This window comes from Aythya ferina, assembly GCF_964211825.1.
Source record: "Aythya ferina genome assembly, chromosome: 9".
NCBI lineage: Eukaryota > Metazoa > Chordata > Aves > Anseriformes > Anatidae > Aythya > Aythya ferina.
This window is the reverse complement of record NC_140305.1, coordinates 18,062,600-18,088,364: the sequence shown is the minus strand read 5'-3', so window position 1 is coordinate 18,088,364 and position 25,765 is coordinate 18,062,600. Positions and strand designations below refer to the sequence as shown.

Below are 25,765 nucleotides of genomic sequence, written 5' to 3'. Positions count from 1 at the left end.
TCTGCTGTGACAGCGCCGTAGGGCTGCGCCAACTCACGGGCATCGCTCGCTTCGGTCGTGGCTGAGGAAGATGCTTTTGTCCCCAGCTCTGGTTGAGCAGCTAGGACAAGTGGCACTGGTGGGGACAAACCTCCGCCTGGTGCTGGGACGTGACCTGTAAGTGCCATGGGAACAGTCCCTTGCTCTACAGGGACAGTTGTTCCTGGTGTTGGCTCTCCAGCGATGTTCTCCAGCCCCCTGAACACCTCCAGAGTTTGCTCGGGAGCAGTGCTGCTGCCTGATGGCACTGTTTTGCCCGTCCCCTTCTCGGTGGGGACAGGTGGAGCTGGGGACAATGTGGCTGTGGCTGGCCCAGCAGCGCTGAGAGCCACCGTGTGCCCTGCTGGCACGGGGGACAGCAGCTGAGGGGTGACAGGAGCTGGAGGGACACTGGGCGGGCGGCCACCAGGGTTTGGGGAGGAAAACCCAGCCCCTGCCTGGGGAATATCCCGCGCTGCCAACCCCCCAGAGAGAGCTGCTGTGCTGCTGGGCTCCTCCTGCTCCTTGCTGGGGCTCGTGGGGACCTGTCCTGCTGCCACCACGTCACCTGTGAGGAGGGACGGGGCGCTCCTCCCTGCGCCCAGAGGCGTGCGCGTTGTGCTCCGCAGCACCGGGACGAGCTCCCCGGCAGGCAGGGACCCGCTCCGAGTGGTGTTACCTGACCTGTCCCCGGGGACAGAGGGCTGCTCCGGGGGGCTGGCCGCGCTGCTGGGGGACACCTGGCACATGCCCAGCCTGGCCACGGTGGGTGACACGTCCGGAGGCAGCTCGGCGCTATCAGCCCCGCGGGAGATGCTGCCCGGCTCTGCTCCTGCTGCCCCTGGCAGGGTGTGCAGGTGAGTGAGGGCAGGACGGGCGAGCCAGCCCTGTGCAGCATCGTGGTTCCCATCCCTCCTCCCCACCGTGCCCGGCTGCTTCAAGAAGGTGTCCCCGTGCCACCAAGAGCAGCCCCGGCACCGCGGACGGAGAGCGAGGCGGACACGGGGTGCTCGCGCCTTCCCCTTGTGCAAATCCCTGCCTGATCCACAAACCGATGGAGCGTTACACCAGCACTGCACACCTGGGAACCAGGGTCAGTTTTGGGACTGCTGGGTGCCACCGTTCGTGGCTCCAACGAGCTGACCCCACAGCCTGTCCCGCAGCCCCATTGTGGACACGCCGAGCGGCCGGCACCGTCACAGCCGTCACCCGTAACCCCGATGGGATCGGCCACCCCAGCACTTACCCAGCAGCACCCAGAGCCCCCAGCTCCAGAGCGGCCACCGGCACCCCATGGCGTGGCAGCAGCAGGCTCCTGGCGTCCCTGGCACCTCCCGTGGCTCCTGGTGTCCGCGGGGAGTGATGCTTTGGGGCGGCCCCGCCGGCGAGCACTGCCCCGTGCCAGCCCTCCTCCCGCTGCCACTGAGCCACGTGCCCTGCCCCGGGGCACCCACAGCTCCCCCATTCCTAAGGGGTGGCCGTGTCCCAGCCCTGGGGACGTGCTGGTGCTGGGGGACACCCCTAACCCTTGCGTTAGCCATGGGGAGGCTTTGGGATCTTACCTAGGGTGACCCCACGGATGGTACCCCAAGGTTGGGGACATCTGTAGGGTCGATAGCCACTGGGGGCTACCCAGTGGGCTGCAAAAGGACACGGGATGGGGAGAGGGGCTGGGGTCCCCCAGTGCTGCTGGGAGGGGGTGCTCCCCCCAGCCCGGCACCCACCCCTCCCCGTTTGCTGCCACGTCCTGGCCACGCTCGGCCGGGCAGCCGATAACCCCTGGCACCCGTGGGCTCGCCGCCAAGGAGGAACAAGGAAGGGAGCAGCTCCCACCGCCTCGGGGTCCAGTGCTGCTTAACTCTTGCCCATCCTGGGGGCACAGCATCGCCCCCCCAGACCCCGCAGAGACCCGGTGGTGCTCATCCCACCCTGCCCGACACCCGTGGCCGTGCCCTACCCCAGTGCGCCGATGCTTTGATGCTTGGGGACGATTCCCGTTCATGAAGCACCCCAAAAAATTCCAGTCCCAGATGCTGCGTAAGCCCACCTGCCCAAAAGGGACCCCGAAAGGGTTGATAGGGGGCTCTGTGGGGATGGGCTCAGCACTTGGGGCACCCCAACTTTGCCCCACTGGCGTTGTGTTAAGGGCTGGTGACCTTAACGGAGTCCTTGCGTGCGGGGGGTTATCTGCCCATCGGAGTGCATCCCATTGCAAACACCCACGCAGATCCGTGCCGGGGGGGGGTTGTTCTAACATGGGCTGGGCTCACAGGTCACCTTAAACCAGGGGAAGGACGGCGAGACTCACCCTGGCGTGCAACAGCCCCCCGGGACCTGGCAGGAGTGGTTACGGTAAAGAAATGTTTGCTTCCTCTCGGGGCCTGCTCCAGCTCCGGGGTTTTTAAGGGGGTGGGAGGGGGAAAACAAGTCAGTTAAGGTGTTGCACCTCCCTCGCTTCATTGACACCCATCCCATGTCGATGACATGTCGTGACAGCTCTGGGGGGGGAAACTGAGGCACAGGAGAGCCCCAGCAGCACCACCAAAGCTGCCCGTCCCCTGGGGGGCAGCGGGTGCCAGGGACTTGTGGCCATAATGGGACGACTCATGGGGACTTCTCCACCATCTCTGCATGCACATGGGGCAGAGGACACCCCAGGGACCACCACGTCCACCCCCCCTGCGCATTCAGGTGCCCCAGCACCCGGAGAGCTTGGCCACCAAAGTCCCCCCCCTTGGTGCGAGGTGGCACCCGGGGGGGGGGACCCCATTTAGGGGAGGGGAGGATCCGAGGCATATTAGGGCTGCATGAGCAGCAGCACCCGGGGCTTGCGGGGTGCCAGCCCCCCCCCCCCCCCACCCACCCACCTCCCCGGCACCTGGCTGCGGCTTGGCGGTGCCACCCGGTTGCACAACGCCCCTCGCGTGGGTGGGGGCGACGCAGGGCTCGCCGCTCCCTGCCCGGGCATGAGTCACGAGCAGGCTCCCGGCACATCTGCCGCGGGGCGCGGGGGCGGCTGGAGCCACGGGGAGGGGAAAAGGGGGGGAAACGGGGTCGTGCCGTGGGGGTCCCCCCATGGGGTGCCACCGGAGCACCCTCTGCGAGGGGCTCAGGGACACCCTGGTCCCCGTGTGCTGGCAGGGAGGAAGCCAGGAGACGGGCACAGGCACCCTCCTCCTCTCCATAGAATATTTTATATATATATATAATATATATATATATAATATATATATATTAAAATTACATTTCTCTTTACAAAAAAAAAAAAAAAAACAACTCAACAACAGGCCAGGGGACGGAGCTCATCTCTCAAGCCAGGGCGCAGGCAGCCCGGCGCAGGGGCCGGGGGCCTTCCCAGACCCCTTTTTGGGGTGCCCCCGTCCCCCAGGTGGGGCTCAGTCCAGAGTCCAGCAGCGGGTTGTGTGGCTGGGGGTGGGCACGGCGTGCTGGCCCCGCAGCCGGGCGCCTGCTCCGGATCCAACGCAGCTCGCCGGGTCCCCGCTGTCACCGCCTGCGAGGGGAGGTGAGATGAGGAAAAGGGGACGAGGCTGGAAGCGCAAGGGCAACGTGGCGCGGGAGAAGCCCTAAAAAGCCACCCCGAAATGCACTTACTTCTGCCGGGAGGAGCCGCAGGGGTCGAGGAGGTGGGAGCTGGCCTGCGCCAGGTTCCAGTCGAACATCTCCAGCACCCGGTGGCACTCCACGCGGGACTTCAGCCCCAGGCAGAAGAGCTGCTCCACCTGCAAGGGGACAGGGCGCGAGGACGGGGAGGGAGGGGGTGGCGGGGGCGCTCCCACCCCCGCGGGAGCTGGCGTGGGGGCCGCGGCGTGCCGTGCCGTGCCGTACCTTCAGGTACTGGATGGCCCGCTGGACGTTCCAGCCGTGGTTCTGCAGGGCCGCCTGGCACTCCTCGGTGGTGACGCCGTGCACCATGTCCTGCACCTGGGGGAGGCTGACGGTCACCCCGTGCCACCAGCAAGGAGCTGGGAGGGGTCAGGGGGACACCGGGGATGTCCCCCTCCCCCCGTGGCTCTGTCCCCAGCTGGGCACCAGCACCAGTCAAGGTGGGATTTCTGCCTCCTGTGCTAGGACACAGACCCCCAGCCACCTCCCTGTGCCCAGCAGGGACGGCCACCTTCCTCCCCATCCATGTGGCCAAACCATGGGTAGGGCTACTTTGGGTTCAAAGTCTCCCCAATCCCCATTTTGGAGTTGCTTTTTGCACGTCTGGGGACCCCTCGCAGCCCCCCCCTCGGGGACTGGGCATGGGGTAGGGATGGCTGTCGCCCAAGGGACACAAGGAGCCCACGGCCACCTGGCCAAAAGCCACCCCCGGGGGAAGCCACCTACCAGCCGGATCTTCTCGGAGGGGCGGTAGCCATCCGGCCCGTCGTAGACAATCTTCTGGAGGCTGCAGGAGGCTTTCACCAGGCACTTGGGCCCCAGGTTGCTGTTGTTGGAGGAGAAGTTGGCCTTGTAGTCCGGCTGCTGCTGCACCATGGGCCGGACGGTGGCCGTGGTGACCACGCGGGACGCCGGTGCCTCCTCGGGGCTTTTGGCCTCCTTGAAAAACTTCTCGTACTTGTCCAGGTAGGCAGGGCGCTCGGGCAGCAGGTAGTAGTGGGTGCTGCTGACCTTCTGCCCGTCCTTCACGATGGGCAGGATGCAGGGCCCCTTGGAGCAGTCCTTGCCCTGCGCCTGGATCACCTTGGGGGTGGCGTATTTGGGGTCGAGGGCGAAGCTCTGCGTGGTGGGCATGGGCTTCCCCGGCGAGGTGGAGAGGCAGGAGCAGAGGGCGCCGCGCTGCTGGGGGGAGCCCACCTGCAGGGCCATGGGGCTGGGCGTCCTTGAGGTGGGCTGCGACAGCGGGTCCCGGGGGGGGATCTGGGGTGGCCGGTCCTCCTCGCCCCCCGAGGCCGGGGACAGCTCCCCCGACCAGCGCCCGGGCTCGTTGCGGCGCAGGGGCCGGGGCGGGATGGGGACGCGGGGTGGGATTTGGGGTTTGTCGTCTGCCGGGCAGGCGGCCGGCCCCCGGGGCACGTTGAACCTCTTCATGCACTCCTGCTGCAGCTCCTCGAAGATCTCAGTGGTCTGCGTCAGGCTGGGCTGCTTGGCCTCCTTGGGGGGCAGGAAGAGGTTGTCCTCCAGCCCCGCCGCCCGCTCGCCCTCGTCCACGAAGCCGTAGTTGGTCTCGCCCCGCTCCCGCGCCCTGGGCAGCCCGGCACGGCTGCCCCGCCGCCCGGGGGGGCTGTTGATGGAGCACACCTCGAAGTCGTCCTCGTCCTGCGCCACGTCGTCGTAGGCGGGCGGCGGGGGCAAGGGCCGGGAGTCCCAGTCCACCACCGGCGTGGGGTGGAGGGGTCGGGGCAGGGCTCGCGTGGGGCTCTGCGGGGGGGTCTTGTCCAGCAGGGAGAAGGCCTCCATGGCCAGCTTGGCGAGGGAGGGGGCCGTCAGCTCCCCCAGGGGCGAGGGGCTGGCGGGGGGCACCTCCTCCCCGAAGTCGATGAGGGTCACCTCGCCGCTGCCCGGTCCCTCGTTGGGTGGCCGGCCGGGTTGCCGCTCGCCCACCTTGGTGCCCGGCACGCGGGCAGAGGGCTTGGCCAGCCGCAGACCTTTCCCCGGGCCCGGCTTCTTCAGGCAGAGTTTTCGGAAGCCAGACGACAGGCCCTCGTCCTCCTCGCTGACCGGGTCGTAGGAGGGCTCTAGGATGCAACGGAGAAGGCGGTGAGGGTCCCGTGGCGTCACCCCAAAAAATCCCCAGCTCCTGCCCCCAAGGTGGGGACAACCCTCCTTGGGAACGACTCCGGATCCCAACTGCCCTCCTTCCCCAAGCCACGGCGAGACCCCAGCATCTCGAAAGCTCCCCCAAACCCACGGCACGGCAGCCTCAGCTCCCCCACTCCACGCCCCCGTGCCCCACTCCCACCTTGGCCACGGCGATGCTCGCCTTCCCGGGGCAGGGTTCACGGGGTGGACGGGGATTGGGGAAGGGCAGTGCCCCTACACCCTAATCCCTGCCCTTCCCCACCCCCTGGGCCCCTGCCCTGTCTCCCCCTTGCTCCATGGCCACCCCAGCGCATGCCACGCTGCAGCCATGCCCGGTCCAGCGGCACCCGGGTCAGTACCGGTGGCGGGCGGCCCCTCGGAGCGATTAGTCCCCGCCGGTCCCTCCAGGGAAGACGTGCGAGGAGGGGGACAAGCCTGGAGACGCCCAGGGGCAGGCAGCAGGGGCGGCACCATCTCCCCGGGGACGCCTGCCCTGGGTTTGGAGGGCTGGGGACGCGTTCCTCCGCGGGGAGCAGAGCCGCGCTGTCACCCGCGGGTGCCCGGCGGTGCCCGTGCACGCCGGAGAGGACCGGGGGCTGCCCCGGGAGAGAAGCGCACAGCACGCCCCGAGTACCTTGGAAGAAAGGAGCTAAGAAAAAAGAGAGGGGGGGGCACGAGTGGGGCTCCCAGAACAGCCCGACTTACTCGTAAGCAGGATTGAAGGCTGAGGCGGGCGCGGAGGCGGCTGCCCTGCAGGAGAAGAGAGAGCCCGAGAGCAGGGGAGGCGCAGGGGGAGTGCGGGGAGCAAGCGGCAGCCGGGGCGGTCGGCAGCGGGGGCACGGTGCATGCTGCGTGCCCCCCTCCAGCCGCTGCTGGATGGGAGCAGATGCTGGTGGGCGGCCCCCCAGCTCCCCCCGGATTGCAGATTTAGGGGGTCGGTGGCACTGGTGCTGTGCCTGACCTCCCTGCCCGGCTGGGGATGTCGCGGCTCCGACTGCGCCGAGCTGATCTCCCCCGCAGCGGGGAGCCCTGCCCCGGGAGGGGACGAGGGGCCCGGCCGAAGGCCAGCGGGGCAGAGTCCAGCCTGGCGGGGCTGGGCAGAGCCGCCCACACCGCTGGCACGCGCCCTCAGCCCGGCTCCCTGCCACCCGGGGCTGCAGCAAGCAAGTAGCAGCAGAGAGACAGAGCGGAGGGGTGACAGACCCTGCCCGTCACCCAGGTGAAAGGGCACAGCTCCCGGCGCGGAGAGAAGGGACTTTGCGCAGCCGACGGGCTGGAGGCAGGGGGTGCGAGGGGGGAAAGCCGCTTACTTTTAGCCCTTCCGGGGAGCTGGGTGGGTCTGGCAGCAGTCAGGTCGACACCTAAAATGTCAGGAGGGTCCATGGGATTTCCCAGGTACAGCCTGCGGGGAGAGAGCAGAGCGCCGCGGGGGCTCAGCGGGGCGCCGTGCGGGGCCCCCGCACTCCCCACGCTCGCAGCACGTGCTCGGGCGCACGTTCGGCACACCCCCGCCTACGGTGAGGGGCTGCTGGGGGGCGAGAGGAGGAAAACCTGCCCCTTGCTACGGGATGGGGACGTGGGAAAAACCCCACAGCCCCTCCCCAAGCCCTGTGCCCTGCAGGGAGACCCAAATCCCGCCGCGAGCACCATCCCCATGCCTGCTGGCTGCCCGGGGATGCACCCCGAGAGGTTTTTACCTCCAGGGCGCAGCCCCCTGGTGCTCTCCATGTGCCACCCATCCCCTCCCTGCCTCCGGGAACCCCTCGGTGCACGACGTGCCACGCGCACGAGGCACGGAGAGCCGCGGTGCCGCAGCGGGGTGCTCGGGGGTGCCGCGCGCCCGGGGCACGGCGGGAGCAGCGCGGCGGGAGGCCCGGGCGAGCCGTCGCAAGCCAGGCGTGGTGGGGCAGGGAGCCGGCGGAGCCCCGAGGCCTGGGCGTGTGCCGGGCTCGGTGCGTTCTCCGCGGCGCGGACGGCACGTACCCAGGGCGCGTGCCCACGCAGCGGGGCGCGGGGAGGCCTGCCGGGGCACGAGGCGCCTCGGCGCACGCGCGGCACCCAAATGCTCCGGGGAGGCCACCGGGACACGGCCCCGTGGGGATAGGGAGGGGGCAGAATGGGATGAGGAGCGCCAGCAGGGTTGTATAGGGTCGGGGTGCCGGACGGCCACGGGGGTCGCCGTGCCATGGGATGTGGTGAGGCGGGCGCGGGAGCTGGCTCGGCCCGGCGGGAGCTTTCCAGGCTTTGGAATCGTAGCCTGCCCCCCCCAAACAGCCCTCCCACGGCCCCCCCAGCCCCAACGCTGGCAGAGAGCCGCCGTGACCCCGCAGCGAGCCAGCACACCCTGCCCACCGCTTCCTGGGCGCTGCGGGGTCTTGGTGCCCAGCTCCTGCCAGGACACGCTGCACGATGCCCGGCCCCTTTTTTTTTATATATATATATATTTTGCTTTTTAAGAGGACTCACGCTGTTAAAAGCTCACACCAACACCCCTCCAAGCACACGCTGCCCCGAGACACCCCAAAAACGTTGGCGGCCACCTCTGTGGGGGGACATTTCCCCCGTCCCCCTGCAGCAGGGGTGCTGCGAAGCACCGAGGGGCCGCGGGGCTGGGGCAAGGGGCTCCGTGCCCAGCCTGACCCCACAGCCCATGACGAGCAGCCCCACCAGCACAGCTCCACCACGACCCCCGAGCTCCCCACCATGCAGCGCCCGACCCCGTTAGTGAGAAGAGGCGAGGGAGTTAGTCAAGCTGCGGGGACCCTGCCCAGAGCCACCAGCCCCAGCACACCAGGGAGGAAGAGGAGTTTTTTCTGTTTGTTTTTTTTTTTTTTAAAAAAAAAAGAAAAGGAGGAAAGCCAAGCAGTGGCTGGCTCCCATCAAGGCAGGGAGGGAGGCAGGGGGGTGCAGAGAAGACAGAAAATTTTCTTACTCATCAATTTTATCGGGAAACCCCCAGCACTGCTGCGGGTTGGTGTCTCCATGGCCTGTGTGGATGAAGCTGTTTTTAAGCGGCTGGCTGATGTCGTGGGCCGACAGCCCCGCCACCGAGGTCACCGTGTTTCGGGGGAACTGGCCCACTTTTAGGGTCCGCTTATTCTGACCCCGCCACCAGTAATTCTCGGCCCTGAGGAACAAAAAGGACCTGCGTTAGGGACGGCGTGGGAGGGCGGCGAGACCCCCGGGGGGGGCGCTGGGAGCGGGGCACGTCCCCAACCCTGGTGACACAGGAGGAGGCAAAGTGACTCAGGCAGGCGGTGGCACAGCCGGGGAGGGTGCCCGGGATCCTAACCCTGCACACCCACGGCGTGCTCTGCCCCCCACCCCGCGCCCCGGGAAGGGGTCAGGATCCGACCCGCTGGGGATTTGGGGGGTGAGGAGCGGAGCTCCCCAAAGGACGTGCCCCTTCGGAGCCCTGGGTGGCGCAGGACACGCGGGAGCTGTGGGGTGACAGCCGTGTCCCACGCCACTGGGGGCAGCACGAGCAACGGGACCAAGCAGCTGGGGTGCTGCTGTCCGACCCCAAATATCCCAGTCCCCATGGGGGGAATTGAGGGGACACAGAGGTTTTGGGACGGTGAGGGACGCAGAGGTTTTGGGGTCTCCCTTGCTTCTTTCCTACGTTATGGGGGAGCCCTGCGTGGGGTGACCCTACTGGCAGGGGGACCTGAGCCGTGAGCCCCCCAGGGTGGGAGCAGCCTGGGGGGGGACACGGCCACCACCAGGGTGGGACAGGGCAGTGGCAGAGTTTGTCCCCGCTCAGCAAGGGACAAACACAACGAGGAGACCCCAGGAGGGCACCCTGAGCAGCACCCCCAGCCTGTCCCCATCCCGCACCCACCACGTCCCCCCTGCTCCATGCCGGGGGTACCCCGGGGGGCTGCCCCCTGTCCGTGCTCAGGGTGGCACTGCCGCCCGCGCTGCCAGCTCGGCCAGGCTGGCACGGGCCCCGCGGTTTCCTGGAGTCACCTGTGAGTCACTGGCGGCCACTAGCTCAGCCCTTTTCCTGTTTACCTTCCCTGCTCGCCGCCAGCCAGCCCCATTACTCAGCCCCGAGACCCCTTGGAGAGGCTGAGCCCGAGCCCGGCCGGCACTGGGTACCCTCCCTTGCCCGCAGCGTGCCGGGGATGGGGGTAAAAGGGGGCCGGGGGCCGGGCCCCCCACCCTGGGAGGTCTCCCCCGCTCGCAGCAGCGCCCCGGAGGGATGCTGAGGCCGAGCTGGTCCCCTCTGCGCGCCCCCAGCCCCGCTGCTCGGACCCCCGGCACAAATTGTCTCCGTTTCCCACCCCAAAAATGGGCTCCCCCCCCCACACTCCATGTTCCCCACCCCGCGGCCGAGCTGTGCGCTCGGGGCTTTCAGGTAGGTCCCGCACGGAGCCGGGGGCCCCTTCCCCTGCCCACACACACGTACGCACGCCCGGCGCCGCTTCAAACGGCACGCAGGGGCTTGAAAAAAGGGGTGGGGGGTGTTTACACCGCCCCGGGCGGCCTCGCCGGCGACGGATGCGGCCCCCCCAGCAGCCCCTCACCCTTCTTCCCCAGCGCCCAGTGAGGGGGGCGGCCACCCCTGGGGAAACTGAGGCACGGGGGGCTCAGGCTCGGTGATCCCATTGGGGCACCCCGCAGCGCCGGCACCCGCTGCGGCCCCCGTTACCCCTCCCCGCACCCCCCCAAACCGTGCCCGCCTGGGGAAACTGAGGCAGGAGAGGCTGCGCCCCGGCTCCTCCAGCACCCCGTGGCTCCCGGCACCAGCAGCGGGGCCAGGGCACCCCGCCAGCGTCCCTCCCCGCCGCGTCCCAACCCGTGTGGTTCACCTGGGGCGAGCGCAGCCGGGGCGAGCGGTGGTGGTGGCGGTGGTGGCGGAGGCAGCGGGGCCCCCAGCCCGCCCGTGATGCACCAGGGACGATGTGCGCGCTCTGGCACGGCCGCGCCGCCCTCCGCCGCTCCTTCCCTCCCTCCCTCGCTCCGCCGACGCCGTTTCCCTTCCCTTCCCCTCCCCTCCCTCCCCTCCCTGCAATTAAACCACCGCCGCCACCGCCAGACCCTGGGCAAGAGTCATCGGCAGCCCGGGGAGAAAGCTGGTCCCTCCAGACACACAAATCCGGCCTGATTCACCTCCGGGCCGTGACTAAAGGCAGGGAGCTGGCCCCCGGGGAGGGGGGGAGAGGGAAAGCAGCTCCTTTCCCCTCGCCTCCCCGCTGCTACGGGGCCAGCCGGGGTGCTGGAGCGCTGCGTGCCACCAGGAAGGGACACTTTTTGGGGTGTCCCCTCGCCGTCCCCGAGCGGCACAATAGGGCTGGAGCGGGGCAGGAACCCTCGAGGGTGACAATACCTGTCCCTTAGGGACAAAAAGTGCCCCCCAGCCTGACGCACGGGGTCCTGGGACCCCTGATCTGGGGAGGAACGAGGGCATCCAGAAGGATCGGAGGAGGTGGAGAGCGCAGCCCGCGGCGCAGGCAGAGGCCACGGTGGTGGCACGGAGCGCCCGGTGCCCCCGTGGTGACGGTGGCACGGCCCCGCCACTATCAGCAGGGAGCGGCCCCGCTGCGTGCACCCGGGGCAAGGCCGGGGCAAAGCAACAAGTGCAGCGGGGTGAGTCAGCGGGGCCGGGCGGCACGGGGAAGAGCCACGCTGCCCGTGGGCACGGCGGTGGCCCCGTGGCCCCTGCCACCATGTCCCCACCGAGGGGGCTGCCCGCCCGTGGGGTGTGCAGCCGGGTGTGCCGGAGGGGGTGTAGAGCCCCTCCAAATCCCCACGCCGGTTTTTGGGGTCCCCCTGCAGGCTGGCACGTGCCCTCCCCCAGCCGTGCAATACCTGCCCTCGATGACGGTGATGATATCGTTCATCTGGATGTGCAGCTTGTCGGGCTCCTCGAAGTCCTGCAGGGCCCTCATGTCGGTGGGCTGGGCCTGGGGGGGGACGGGGACGGGGTGAGCACACGGGGACGTGGGCACATGGGGACGCAGCAACCCTATATCCCCCACTTTGGGGTCAGGGGTGCCCTGGCAATGGGCACAAGACCGAGTCACCCACTCGGGTACCCTACAACTCTGCCTGCGCTCCAGCTGATGGGACGGGGGCACCAAGGACCCCCTGCCCTCCTCCCATCTCTCCCACCCCCCTACCTCCATCAGGAAGTCCCGCAGGGCCACGAAGGTCGGCCGGTCCTCGGGTTTGTGCGCCCAGCACTGCAGCATGACGTTGTAGACGTCCTGGGGACAGTCCTCGGGCCGCGGCAGCCGCTCGCCCTCCTTGTCGATCTTGTGCAGGATCTGCGGGGCAGGCAGCGCCATTACGGGGTGCCGGGTCCCAGCGGGTGCTGTGGGTGCTGTGGGTGCTGTGGGTGGGGGTGCCGGCCCCACGGGCACCGTGCGCACCCACCTGGCTGCCGTTGAGGCCGATCCAGGGCTCCTGGCCGTAGGTGAACATCTCCCAGAGCGTCACCCCGAACATCCAAGTGTCGCTGGCGTGGGAGAAGGTGCGCGTCTTGAGGCTCTCGGGCGCACACCTGAGCGAAGGACACGAGCATCAGGAGGGACGCGAGCGTCGGGAGGGGATGAGCGGCGCCTCCCTGGCGCCTCCACCCTGGGTGTCAGCACCCTGGGGTGCTGCCCGGGGCTCCCCAGGCTCACCAGGCGAAGGGCACCTTGCGGTGCTCCTGCATCACGTAGTGGTCGTCGTTTTTGGGCAGGGCCCGCATGAGCCCGAAGTCCCCGATCTTGACCTGCTCGTTGGAGGCCAGCAGGATGTTGCGGGCGGCCAGGTCGCGGTGGATGAAGCGCTTGGACTCCAGGTAGGCCATGCCCTTGGCCACCTGGATGGCGTACTGGCACAGCGTGGAGATGAGGAAGTGGCCCTGGTTCTTCCGCAGGCGGTCCAGGAGGGAGCCCAGCGGGGCCAGCTCCGTCACCTGGGCCACGGGGAGGGGACAGCGGGGTGGTCAGGCCAGGGACACGGCATTTGGGGCTGCTTTCCAGCCCCGTTAACGTCCCCAGTCCTGGGGGTGCTGGTGGAGGACTCGGGGCACGGTGCCCTGTAGGGTGGGATCGCCGCCTCGTGGGGCTCGGCGGTGGCAGCAAGCACGGGATGGGGTCCGTCCCGCTAACCCCACGGACTCACCATCTTCATGGGGTGGGAGAGCACCACGCCGTAGAGGCGGATGAGGTTCTTGTGGTCCAGGGAGTGCATGGCGTTCACCTCGCGGATGAAATCATCCAGCACCTCCGGCTGGCTCAGCACGTCCGTCTTGAGGCACTTCACGGCCACGTTGAGCTACAGCCAAACAACAAAACCCAAATAAACCCGATACAGCCACGGGACCGGGCAGGACACCTTCCCGGGGGGGGGTCTCCTACACCACGAGCAGCAGCAGCGTGGGCGCACGGCCCCTCACCGTCTTGCCGGCGGGCGTGCACCACTCCCCGCGGCGCACGACGCCGAAGGAGCCATCGCCCAGCTTCTCGAAGAGAGACAAATCCCGCTCCCGGATCAGGCAGGTGAGCGAGTGCTGGCCCCCCGTGTCCGGGGGGGGCGGCGTGGGCGGCTTGCGGAAGGTGCTGTGGGGCTGGGGGGGCAGCTCCGAGTCGGGGCGCTTGCCGCTGAACACCTGCGGGGCGCAGAGAGGGGTGGGATGTGGGGGGCGCGGAGACACGCGGGGGGGGGACCCCAAATCTTCCTGCCCACTGGTGGGCACGGCTCGCCTCGGTTTCCCCTTCCCATAAGGGTGATATCGGAAGGGATGGGGTCCGTCCCAGCCCCGGTGCACAGCTGGGGATGCTGGCACCTGCGCGGGGGCCGGGGCAGGCATGTGGCCGGGGTGGGAGGTGGCATTTCTCGGCCCGGCTCGAGGCTGAGTCGCCTTCTATTAAAAGCCCATCCCGGCCCCGGCTCGGCCCAGATGAGTCACGAAAGGGAGAGGCCACGACCCAGCGCCCAGCTGGCGAGCACACGGGCGTTTTGGGGGCGCGAGGTGCCCGGGGGGCAGCACCCCCATGGGGCACGTCCCCAGCTGCGCACCCCGGGGTCCCCTGCCTCGGCGCTGCGGGGCACCGGGGCGGGCAGGGGGATGGAGAACGGGGATGCTGCCCACGGAGCCGGCTGAGGCTCTGCTACTAATTAGCTCTGAATGAGTTTCCTGGAAAAAAAGGAGGCAAATCACGCGAGGGGAATGAATTTCCCGACCGCTGGCCCTAGCTGGGAGGCAACCCGTGCGGGGCCGGGCAGGGTGATGCCGCAGCAGGACGCACGGTGGGGGGTTTTATCCCAATCTCTGCCAGCACCGGGGGGGACAGGGCTGGCCCCATCACCCTGGGGCACTTGGAGAGACGGGCACCGAGAGGGAAGGAGGTGGCAGAGGGGCACACAGCCACCAGCTCCTTGCACGGGGCTGAGGCAGCCCCATTCCTCCGGCGTGCCTCAGTTTCCCCATCACGCCCTCCCTGCCCCTGCCCCGGCTGTACCTTGCTCATCCAGGATTTCCTCTTGCACATGGCTTTCCTCCGCTTCACCGCCTCCCACAGCCGCCGCTGGCCTGCAGCACAGGGGACCGTCACCAACACGGGGGTCCCCTCCCCAAAAAAAAAAACAACCCTCTCCATCCCTTGGGACCACGCGTCCCTCTGGGCTCCCCCCCAAAAAAAACGGGGTGCAGCCAAACGGGGTGAGGGGGATCTCAGGGTTTAGGGGGGGGGTGTAACGCACCGGGGCGCCCCATGCCGATCTTCTCCAGGTCCTCATTTTTGACGTACTCGAAGTGGGAGAGGCGGGTGACGTTGAGCTCGTCCCGGATGCGCAGGAAGTACTGCTGCAGCTGCAGCTCGGTGAGCAGCTCCAGCAGCCAGTCCGTGCCCTCCTCCGACTGCATGCTACAGCTCAGCTTCTGCCGGACACCGCGCCTGGTTAGCGGGGACCCTGCCCTGCGCCCCGCCGCCCCCAGGGGTCCGTCCCTTGTCCCGCCAGAGCCAGGCACCCGCTGCCCAAAATGGGGTAAGAGAGCTGGGGCTGCTCCCTGTGCCAGCAGGGATTCGTCTCCTGCAGAGCCCGGCCCCAGCTCCCTGTGGCGGGGGCAGGAGAGACGCGAGCTCCTCTCCCCATCAGCAGGACCCCCAGGGAAGGGCAGGGACCCCATCTCTGCCCCATTGTGCCCCACTGAAGCCAGGGATGGAGACGGGTCAGACCCTGAGGCACGGCACGGATGTCCCCGATTCCAGCCCCATGCAAGGGGAACGCCACAACCCAGCGCCTTGTAAGGGATGCCCTGCGCCCTGGCACCACACACGCACACGGGGCACCCCACACACTGCCTGCCAGGCTTTGGGTGCCCAGCTGGAGTGGCTGACAGCGGAGGTGGCAGCTGTCCCCAGCAGGGACAGCCCCCACAGCACTGCCTCAGTGTCCCCTCGTGTCCCCGCACCCCCAGCAGGGCTAGGATAGGGCACAGACCTATGGATATGCCATGGGGTGGTGGCCCCGTGCCGGCAGCCTTGGGGAAGGGACAAAGGGGGATGCAGAGCCATGAGTGGGGGACGAGGACGGGGTGCAAGCAGCATCCCGGTGCTGCCAGCATCGCCCCCTGCAGCTGCACAAGGCACGGGGCCAGCTCCCAGCAGGGATCTCCACATCCTCCCCCAAAACGCACCCCTCGCCGCATCGCGCCCCTGCCCGAGGTCTCAGCGGTTCCAGGAAGGGACCCGGCTCTGCCCCCCGCCCCCGAGAGCCGGAGGGGACGTGGGAAAGCCCCCGGTCAGCCCCCTCCATCCTCTTTTCTCCCCCAGGATTAGACATCACCCCCCCTGAGCCCCTTCACCCCCCTCCCTGCGCTCTCGGGTCCGCGTCACCGCGATCCCAACCCTCGGCACGGGGCTAAAAATACGGCGGGCGCGGCAGGCGGCTGGGCACGGGGCGCACGGGGGCACCCGCGGCACGAGGAGCTGGCGGCTCCCAGCACGGACAGGACCCCCTTCCCCGGGGGGTCCCCTGCCCGTGGGCACCGGGCTGGGGGGGTGACGGCCACTTACTCGGTAGACGCGGAAGCGGGCGAGGAAGGGGAAGGAGCGGCGCAGCGTCTCGAAGCGTCGCATCCTGTTTGGCCGGCCACCGGGGCAGGCGGCCTCGTCCCTAGAGCCAGCCTTGCCCGGGGCACCGCGGCCACCAGCACGTCCCCTGCTTGGTGACGGTGTCACCGGGGCACCGAGCGCTCAGCGGAGTCGGGGGACCCGCGGAGGAGTCATGGGGGTCACAGCCCGGTGGGTGACGGCCTCCTGGTGGCCCCCGTGCCGCGCGTTGCCAGCTGGGCACGGCCACCCCATAAATCCCCCGGTGCGAGCAGGGGGGCTCAGGGCATCCCCGCAGCGCCGGGGCTGGCGGCAGGACGCGGGGCTGTCCCAATCCTCCTCCTCCTCCTCCTTCCTTCGTGCTCTCTCCAGCCTCTCCTTCCCGGCCGTGCTGCCCTCCCCTTCCCGAACGCAATCGTGCCGGGGCCGGAGCGGAGCCGTGGCGTTGGCGTTTTCCGAGCAGCGGCCGTGGGCTCGCTCCTGGCTTTCTGTGAGGCTCCCCCCTCGGCCGGCAGCCGGGCATCGAGCGCCGTCCCGGCCCGGCTGCCCGCGCAGCCCCTGTCCCAGGAGGGTTTATTTTAGCTGCGCGTTGGCCAGGCGTTGGGCCGCGAGCCCAGGGGGCCGGGCTCCGATCAATGTGCTGCTTTCTCTCTTGTTCAGCGGGCGCTCCGGCAGCTGCACCGCCTGGGAGACCGGACCCCCGGCTCCCATTGCCATGGAAACCTCGCTCCGGCCTTGGGAAACGTTCCCGGGCCTCAGTTTCCCCCCCCCCAAAAAAAAAAAAAAAAAAGGAAGCGAGGAGGGAGGGGAGACATCCGGCCCTGCGCTCCCAAAAGGAGGCGGCAGGCATGACGCCAGGGTGACGGGCACCGTGCCGCTGCCGCCGTCACCCCCGTGGGCACACAGGGCCGGTGGGCGCGCTGCCTGCCCTGCGGGTGCCAGGCCCTGCGGGGTGCTGGGGGAGGTGGGCACGGGTCCCTCCGCGACCACCGGTGTCCCGGGGCTGGCTCCTGTCCCCGATGGGGCCGGGGCCAAGGGCTGGCACCCGAACACGGGCGCGTTGTCCGCCCGCGAGCTCCCCCGGGAGAACAGCTGGCGGTGCCGGCAGCCGCGGCGTGAGAGAGGAAAGACTCGGGGCATTCTCCTGCTGTGCCTACCCCCCCCCAAAATCTCCAGTGCTGGACCCCTGCCGCAGCCGTGGCTGTGCCGAGGTGGCCAGGAAGGGGATGAGGCAGGCGGGGAGCCCTCGCGGTGCTGGAGGGGCATCCACAGTGGCTCCCACCGCTGGGATCCCGGCCGTACCCGGCACAACGGCCCCATTGAGCGGGCACAGCCGGGCACGGTGCCCTCGGCACCAAGCTCTGCCACGCGCCAGCTCCCCAGGGATGCAGGGTGTTCCCTGCCCCACGCTTGTGCACAGCCCCCAGCAGCCGGGGGAAGCATCCGTGCTGCCTCCAGCACCCCAAAACCCCAGGCAGGGCTGCTCAGGTCAGCGCAGTGCAGCAGGCAGGGCCTGATCCTGCACAGCGAGGGCGTCTGGCAGGGGCAGCCCTGCAACCTCTGAGACCGGTGAACGGAGCGTGACGGCGATCCCTGTGCCAGCACCCCAGCAGGGTGCGGGATCACCATCCCCAGAGGCTGTGGGACGCGGACAGCAGACCCCCAAAACCCAGGATACCGCACAGAGCCACGGCGCGGGGTGCACAGGGCCGGGTAGCACAGCGCAGCTGGGGAAAACTCCCCCCCCATAGCCCAACCTGCAGCTCGGGGGATGCTCCCTACGTGCGCACACCCAGATGCGCAGGCGGTGCCGGCTCTCACGTGCAGCCCAGGACCACACACGCGCGCTCCTGCAACCACACGCACCACGCACACACCCCGACACGTGCACGGCCGCAACCGCACCACCGCCACCGCCCCCCGGCGCGCATGCTAACGGCGCCCAAACACAGCACCTCTGCACGTCCCCCCCCCTCTCCATCACCACCACCACCACCACCACCACGCTCCCCGCAGCTCCTGATGTGCCTGGGTGCACGTGCGCAAACACCCCGAGCCCTGCAGCAAAGCCCCCGGTGCTCCCCCTGCACACACACCCGTCGTGCCCACGGGCACCCTGCGCCCACGGGCACCCACCCGTGGCACACACACAGGTCACGTCTGCCCGCTGGCAGCCGGCTCGCCCCCGCCAGCCACGCAGCCACCGGCGCATCGCACACACCGTGCACGCCCTCCCGAGGCGGCGCGCGGGGGTGCAAACGCACCCCGTCTGCCTCCCACGCTCAGCGCCGCCCGTGACGGCACCCCGACATCTCCGTCGGCACCCACAGGTGCCCACGCACCAACGTGCTCCTTGCAGCCCCACGCAGACCGGTTACACGCAGCTTGCTGCCCCCCCAGCTGTGCCCACACCACCTACACCCCCGTGCACACATCATCCATACGTCCACCCCCCGTTTTCCACCTCCCCAGAGCAGGAGGTGCCCGGGGTGCGCAGATCCTGTCCCCACGCCGGGCCCTTCCCCAGCAGCCACGCACCCCCCACCCCTCGCTCTCAGCTGGGGAAACTGAGGCACGGCAGGTGAGAGGCACCAAAGCACCTGCCAGCTGCCTTTTTGGGGGCGCAGGGGCGACTCCCAGTTTGCCCAGTGTCACCCAGGGCGGGGGACACGGGTCCCTGCCAGCGTGGACAGCCACCAGCCTGGCCTCCAGCCGCCCATGCCGGGCACCGTGCCCGCCCTGCGGCAGCCCCTCCATCCCCAGACCTGTGCCAGCGCCGGCTGAGCCAAGCTCCTGCCGTGCCCCGAGCTGCACCGCGAGGGGACAACACGTGCCACTGCGGGGACACCTGGGTCCCCATCCCAGCACTGTCCCCTTTTTCCCCCCCAGCAACAACATTCCTGCCCCCATCCGTGCCTCAGTTTCCCCAGCAGGCAGGAGCAGCCACCCCGCTCGTGGCTCAGGACAGGGGCGCAGCCATGCGGGGCGGGTGCCGTCCCCATGCCACCCCCGCAGTTGCACGCCGCAGGGCCCCGACGCGGAGAAGCCATGCAGGGGAGCGTCGCCACGAGCCCCCCACGCACCCCACGGCCCAGCAGGACCCAGCACCTCTCGGGGACACACGTGCCACCGCTTCCCCACGGCTCCCCCCCCGGCACTGACCCGCCGGCACGGCATGCCCAGGGTGACGTCCTGCTGGGGGGGCCGCCCGTGGCGCCCACCGCCCGGCCGCGGGGCTCGCAGCCCGGTGCTGTCCGAGAGGCTGTGGGGCAGGGGGGCGAGCATCTCCTCCTCCTCCTCGGCGCTGCTCAGGCGCTGGTAGTCGCATCTCTCGCCCATGGCTGGGGCCGCGGCGGTGGCAGCGAGCGGGGGGCTCTGCGGAGACGCCCGCGCCTGCCTGGGGGCGGCGAGGGCTGGAGCCGGGCGTGGGATCACATGGCAGAAAGTTGCTGCAGTTCCGGAAAACAGCGAGAGGGTGAAGGTGACCGCGGTGATGGAGGGGAAGGAGGGAGGGCTGATGGATGCAGAGGGGAGGGGGAGAATAAAAAAAAAAAAAAAGAGAAAAGAAAAGAAAAGAAAAGGGCAGCCCTTTGGGCACCCGTCCTCACCCCGAGCCCTGGCATCGCCGCCTTCCTCCCGGCTCTGCTGCCTGCGTGCCCGCTGTCCCCCCCGGCACCCGAGCGAGGAGGAGGTGGCAGCGGTGGTGGTGGCATCGCCGCCCGCGCTGGCGGCCCCCTTCTCCCCCCAGCCCAGCGTTGGGGAGCAGCGGGGAGCAGCGCCCGGCGGCTGCGGCTCTGCGGCAAGCGGGGTGGGGACGGGGGCAGCGAGCCCCGACGCGGGGAGCCCCCGGGGGGCGAGGGGAGGTGGGCAGCGCAGCATCCTCCCCGGCATCCCTCCCGCTGCGGGCACCCCGGTGCGGTGTGCCGGCGGAGGGGGAAGGGATGCTGGGGGAAGATGGCTGCTCCGCGGCGAGCCGGCAGCGGGGCCGCGCGGGCGCGAGCTCGGCAGGGTAGGGAGAGAGGCCAGGCCCCAGCACGATGGGGTTTTGGGGTTGGGGGGGGGATGTGCTGGGAGGATTTATCCTGCCTCCAAGCCTCTCGCCACCCTTATCACGGTGCTGGGGGTCTCCTGGGTGAGGTGTCTGCATGCAGCTCTCCGGAAGCCACCCCCTGCACGGGGAGATGGGGAACCCACACGGGGGAGCTGTCAGCAGCCCCTCGGAGCTGCCCCCGTGCCCTGACACCGCCTGGCTGGACGGGGGCTGAACCCCCCCTGGCAGAGCTGCAAGCATGGGAGGAGGCAGAAGGTGGGGGCCCTGCAGCCCCCCTGCACCTGCCTGTGCTCGGCGGCATCGCACAGCCTCGGGGACCAAAACACTCCTGGTGCCAACACCACAGGGCACGATGCCCCATCCCATCCCCCAGAAACGCTCCTATGCACCCCCATCTGTCCCCGATGACCCCCCACACCCCCCCATTATTCTCCCCTTCCCCCCTACCACGCATCCAAACCCCAGCCTGACCTTGGTGGGGGTGACACCGAGCCCCCCCCAACACCACCCCGCACCACCCCGGCTCCCACCACACCCCACATCCCAGGGGGGCACCGACCCCGGGGGGCTGTAGGGGTGGGTGGGCTGCGCCCCGGGCAGGCTGTCGGTGGCTCCTCCTGCCATACCACAGAGGTGAGCTCAGCCGCCGAGCCGAGCCCGCGGGCGCGGGGCGTGGGAGCAGCCAGCCGCCCCCGCGCGCGGCCCGCCGGCGTCACCGCGCTGGCACGCCGCGGGCCGGTGACTGACGCACGTGCTATGCATGCCACCGGCCCCCCGGCCACGCAGCGCCCGTGTCCGTGTCCCACCCCATCCCCATCCCACCCCGACATTCGGCCGGTGCAGTTGGGGGTCCGTGTCCCATCCCCGCAGGGTCACCCCGCGCATCCCGGCCAGCCCCAGGTGACACGGGGTGGGTGGCACAAGCCTCGGGGTGCTGCGCTGGGGACCGAAACGGTGCCAATCCCAGCCCCACAGAGCCTCAGGTGCCAGCTCAGCCAAAACCCAAAGCATGAGGTCTCTGGAGCGAGGCGGAGAGCGTGACACCCGTGATTCCTACCAAAACCACGGCCACCAAAGCCCCCGGGGCGGTGACAGCCACGGTGACCACAGGGCGTCCCTCCCACCACAGGGACACCAGAGCTCCCCAAGCCCTCCAGGCAAACCAGCATCCCAGTTTGTCCCCGCATCCCTCTGAGCATCCCTGGGGCGCACACCACAGCACCCTGCCCTGCGCCCACCCTCTTCCCCAAAATAGGGTCCCCGCTCACCCGCAGCGCATCGCCCCGCTCGCCATCCTGTCTGGCCGTGCCGGGGCCCCGCCACCCCGCCTGCCACCTTCCTGGTGGCAGTGTCACCTGGAAGTGATGTCACCGGCAGCAGCACGGCCGCGGCGCCCCGGGCTGGCTCGCTCAGCCCTGGCGGGGCCCAGGGGCGGCCCCAAATTGCACTGACAACACTCCCCGGGCCGGCTGCTCCGGCGCAGGCGTGCGCGCACACACGTGCGAACCCACACACACACACACACACACACAGAGCACGGCGCGGCAAAGGCAAAAGGATGCCAGCAGCATCCTGCCCGCGCTCCCTGGGGACCTCCCGCTGCTGTGCCACCCACCCGGTGCCCTCCACATCTCGGCGAGGAGCCCCCATACCGGCGTGCGTTTCGCCTCCGGCACCCGACGCAGCTCGCTGGGGTGTCCCGAGCAGCCGGCACGGCGGGACGGTGACACCCGCGGCGGGGGTGGCCGGCGAGGACGGGGTGGCAGGTGCCCCAACGCTGCGCTCTCCGTGCCACCAGAGCCCGATGCCATGGTTGGATCCTGCCCCGGTGCGTCCCCTGCTCTCCAGGCAGCGATTGTCCCTCGGAGCCTGCCCGGGAGCAGCCGCACCCAGCGGTGCCCCCCCGCCCTGACAAAGCCCGGCGCAACCCCAATCCTCTCCCTAAGCCTCTTTCCTCCGCTAAATCCCTGCCGTATGGCGAGCAGTGGCGGCACAGACAGCCCCGGGGCGGGCTGAGGGCATGCTGGGCTCCCAGCGTGGCTAGCAGCCTGCCCGGCTGGGCCACAAGCCCACACAGAGCCGCACTAGCCCATTGCACCTGAGGGGCTGATCCCCATCTCTGCATCTGCAGCAGGATCCGGCCCAATCCACAACACATCCCCATGGAAGATGGGGGAAATAATGGGGCCAGGTGCACGCCGTGCAGCCCAGGGCGCATGGAGAGGGGCAGGGGGCACACACGACCCCCTGGCCGACCCCCATCTCGTCCCCATCTCCATTTGTCACCAGGCAGGGCAAGCACCGGGCTGGGTTAAGGGACAAACCAACCCTGCTTTGGCATGAAAAAGCAGGAGAGGGGTGCAAGCTGGAGGAAAAAGGCGAGGACGCATGCAGTGACTGCATTCCCATGGGCACCCCGAGCACAGCACCCCCCCAGCTCCCCGTCCGGGCCCCGTGCCCAGGGCGGCGTTGGCAGAGCGCACGGCTGAGCCCGGCATTGCCACGAGAGGGCACTGGGCTTGGTGTCACCGAGCACTCAGAGGGACACCCCCTCAAAACCCAGCACCCCAACGCGAAGCTGGACCGTGCCCAACAGCCCCCGTGCTCATCCTACCTGGGCCGGGGCGGCCGCGCTGCTGGGGTCCCCTGGCAGGGCTGCTCCGTGTCCCGGTGTCCCCGCGAGCCCAGCGGTGACGTAGGACAGCGTCAGGGCTTTGCCCGCGCAGCCATGGCAGGGCTCCGCTCGCGCTGGCCGCAGGGTCCCCTGGGGCCAAGCAGGAAGGAGAGGTCAGGATGGATGGGATCCTGCTGATCCCGCACCCGTCGCCTGCCCCAAGCCCTGTGGGGGTGGAAAACCAAACCCGGGGTCTGATGGGAGCCCCCCCAAAATGCGCACCTGGGGCTGGCATGGCAGCACCCATGGGTACCCTGGCCGTGGAGCACCAGCCTCGTGCACGGGGGGATCTGTCCAGCCGGTGTCGGGGGCCAGATCAGAGCTGGAAGTGTCACCCTGCACCCGTGGCCGGGCTCCGGCTCCCCTCTGAAGGAGCTTAACGGGGCCACGGGGAGGGAGAGGGGCTCAGCACCCCTGGGTGCTGGGCAGGAATGTCCAGGAACCCCCGACCTGCCCCAGCACCCGGCGCTGGGAAGGGATGATGGTTTGGAGCAGAGCGGTGCCCTGGCCAGACCACTGCGCATCTGCAAGTCATTAGCACTAATTGAAGGCAGCCTAATTGGCCAGGCTGCAGCACGGGCAGTGCCCCCTGGGGCTGCTCAGCCCATGCAGCGAGCTGAGAGCCGGAGCGTGGCTGCAGGGGGGGCACCCCACGGGGGACAGGGCACCCAAGGGACCCTTTGGCATGGTGCAGGAGCCGCACGGTCTCACCCGCTCCCGCGGCACCACACCTGCAGGAACTGGTGGTACTGGTGGTACTGGTGCAGGAGGCCCTGCTGCCCCCACCCCGGGCACTGCAGCCCCCCCGGCTCTCCTCCTCCTCCTCCTCCTCCTCCATCCGTAGCAGCTGCAGCGCCCCAGTGCCGCGGGGTGAGGCTTCCTGGGAAGCTCCCCCCTGGCCCTACAACCCAGGTGCATGGGGTGAAGCCGCTCCCCCGTTGTGCCCCCCAAACCCCAGGGGAGCTGAGTCACGGCTGCCACCCCCGCACCCTGCCCGGGGCAGTGGCACAGAACCGGGCACCACCGGCGGCCCCGCAGCCCAGCCGTGGTTCCCACCATGCCCCACCGGCACCACGCCCCGCGCTAATGAACACCGGGCTAACGAGGCCCGGGGTGGCTCAAGGGGCTGCTAACTGGTTGCGCAGCCCCAAATCCCGCTGGGGCGCCCCCGCCCGCGCCCCCAGGCAGGGGTTGGGTCGGGCTGGCGAGCGGGATGGGGTTTTACCTGCTCAGGGGCTCCCTGAAAAGGATCCTGGAGGAGCAGCCCCCCCATCCCACCCTCCTCCTTGTGCGCACACCCTGCGCTCAGGTGGCAATTTTAGCAAATCCCAAAACCTGGTGAGCTTTGCCAATTTTCCAGCGAGGGTTTGGGTGCAGGGACCCGGCACCACGAGGGCACCCACGGCGCAGGGTGGCGCGCCGCCGCCGCGGCAGCCCGGGGAACGCGGGGCAGGGGGAGAGGCCGTGCCGGGGCGGCACCACGGAGGCGAGCGCGTGGGGAAGCGGCAGCGCCGGGCTCTGCCTCGGCCTGCCCTGCCCAGACAGCCTGGCCCTGGCGCTTCCCCGGCCCGGGGCATGCGGGAGCCTCGGTGGCGGCTGCGGGCAGGGTCCCTGCCCCGTGCCCGGGGTTGCTGCTGCTCCCCCAGCCAGCGGGGCGAGGGGTACGGGGTCGAGATGAAGGCTGTGGGTAAATTGGGAGGCTCCGAACACGTCTGGAGGAGCAGCTGCGAGAGGATGGCAGCAGAGCAGGGATCCTCCTGCTGGAGAAGGATCCGTGCTGAGGCTGCCAAGCGCGCATCGCCAGAGTTAACTTTTAGAGCAAGCGAGAAAAAAGTGAGCAAAAGAAAGCGTCCTGAGCGCTTCGGTGAGAAAAACCTGCCCCGATGCGGCCAGAGGCGGATGTGACGGGGATGCGGAGGGTCTCCGTGCTGCTCCCAGCGCTGGCAGCAGCGCGACGCCCCCGAGACGCGGGGCTGTGCCCGGAGGACAAGGGTCCTCTGTTCAGCCCGGGGAGGAGGAAGAGCAGAGCAAAAGGGAAAAAAAAAAAAAAAGAAAAAGGAATCCTTCCCCCGGCTTCCGCTGCGGGTTCAAACACCAAACCTCAGCAGAGGGGAGCAGGGGGACGGAGGGCAAGCATCCCTGGTGCCTGCTGCCGGGATGCCCGCAGTGCTGCAGGGCACGGTGCCAGCGCCGCACCGCCTCCGCCAGCGGTCCCGGTGCCCGCGTCGCCCCTTACCTCGGTGCTCACGGCCGTGGCATCCCTCGCCGGGTGTCCGGTGCCGGCGTGGCGGTGTCGGCGGGGCGAGGAGGGCGGCGGGCGGGCGGCATGGCGAGGGGCGCGCTCGGCGGGGTCTCCGCCTTCACACCCTGGCCTGGCGGCGTCGCGGGGGCCACGTGCCGGGGGGCTGCTCCTGCTCCCCGCGGTAGCGCTCCCCTTCCTCCTGCACCCCGCGCAGCGCCTCCCCTTCCTCCTGCCGACCCCTGCGCACCCACCAGCGGGCTCGCCCCGGGGGGCTGCCGCTGTCCCTGCGGGCTCCGCGCTCCTGCTGCGCCCTGCGGCTCGGGCCCTGCTCCTGCCGCGCTTTGGGGCCGCGCTCCTGCACCCCGCGCACACCCGCGCGGACCCTCCTAACCCCGGGGCTGCCCCCTTCGGCCCCCCTCGCCCTCCTCACGCCCACCCGAGGCTCTCCGGGGCTCGGGCGGCCCCGGGGAGCCCCCAGCTGCTCGCGGGGGCGCAGCAAGCCCGGCGGGGGCTTGGTGCCCACGGTGGGCACCGGGCGGTCTCCGCGCTCCTGCAGCCCGGCGCGCACCCCCAGCAGCACCCGCTGCCACTGCCCCGGCCGCCCGGCCTCGCCACCGCCGCCGCCCTCCGGTGCCCTCCCTCCGGTCACCAGCTCCTGTCCCCGGGCTCCCAGCCCCGCTTCTTGCACCCCCTGCGCCAAGCCCCCCGCCTCCTGCACCCCCGGGGCCACGCCGCCGCCTTCCTCCACCCCCGGGCTCAGCCCCCCGCCCTCCGCCACCCCCGGCTCCCGGATGGTGCAGGCGGCGCCCCCCGGCCCCGCACGCTGGGGGCTCGGCTCCGGTGCTCGCTTCCCGGTGCCGCAGCCCCGCCGCGGCTTCCTCCTCCTCCTCCGCCCCTTACCCCGCCGCGGTGCGCGCTCCCCGCAGCCGGGGCGCGCTCCCGGGGCGGCGCGCTCCCGCCCG

At 69.7% G+C, this 25,765-nt stretch overlaps 1 protein-coding gene across 8 annotated transcripts; it reads right to left on the bottom strand.

The window, feature by feature from the left end:
• Window positions 1–3,190: 3,190 nt before the first annotated feature.
• Window positions 3,191–25,208, bottom strand: TNK2 (tyrosine kinase non receptor 2). Of its 8 annotated transcripts, XM_084529043.1 has the most exons (17): window positions 24,798–25,208; window positions 22,502–22,651; window positions 14,485–14,662; window positions 14,244–14,314; window positions 13,178–13,390; window positions 12,904–13,056; window positions 12,417–12,694; window positions 12,166–12,292; window positions 11,910–12,056; window positions 11,599–11,693; window positions 8,717–8,911; window positions 7,095–7,186; window positions 6,490–6,534; window positions 4,369–5,720; window positions 3,865–3,960; window positions 3,631–3,758; window positions 3,191–3,529 (listed from the first exon to the last, which is right to left on the bottom strand). In XM_084529043.1, the coding sequence occupies exons 3-17, from the start codon at window positions 14,645–14,647 to the stop codon at window positions 3,523–3,525; spliced, it is 3,162 nt and encodes a 1,053-aa protein (XP_084385169.1). In that variant the 5' UTR covers window positions 14,648–14,662; window positions 22,502–22,651; window positions 24,798–25,208; the 3' UTR covers window positions 3,191–3,522. The 8 variants fall into 8 exon arrangements, with proteins under 8 accessions (XP_084385169.1, XP_084385167.1, XP_084385163.1 ...); XM_084529041.1 differs by lacking the exons at window positions 22,502–22,651; window positions 24,798–25,208 and adding an exon at window positions 21,156–21,281; XM_084529037.1 differs by lacking the exons at window positions 22,502–22,651; window positions 24,798–25,208 and adding an exon at window positions 18,999–19,209.
• Window positions 25,209–25,765: the final 557 nt, after the last annotated feature.

Excerpts from the sequence above, each read along its gene's own strand:
- TNK2 (XM_084529037.1), bottom strand. The coding sequence starts at position 19,175 with ATGGGCGAGAGATGCGACTACCAGCGCCTGAGCAGCGCCGAGGAGGAG. Across the intron at positions 13,057-13,177 it reads GCACGCCCGCCGGCAAGACG|CTCAACGTGGCCGTGAAGTG; the intron begins GTGAGGGGCCGT and ends GTTTGGCTGTAG. Across the intron at positions 3,961-4,368 it reads CCTCCGAGAAGATCCGGCTG|GTGCAGGACATGGTGCACGG; the intron begins GTAGGTGGCTTC and ends AGCCTCCCCCAG.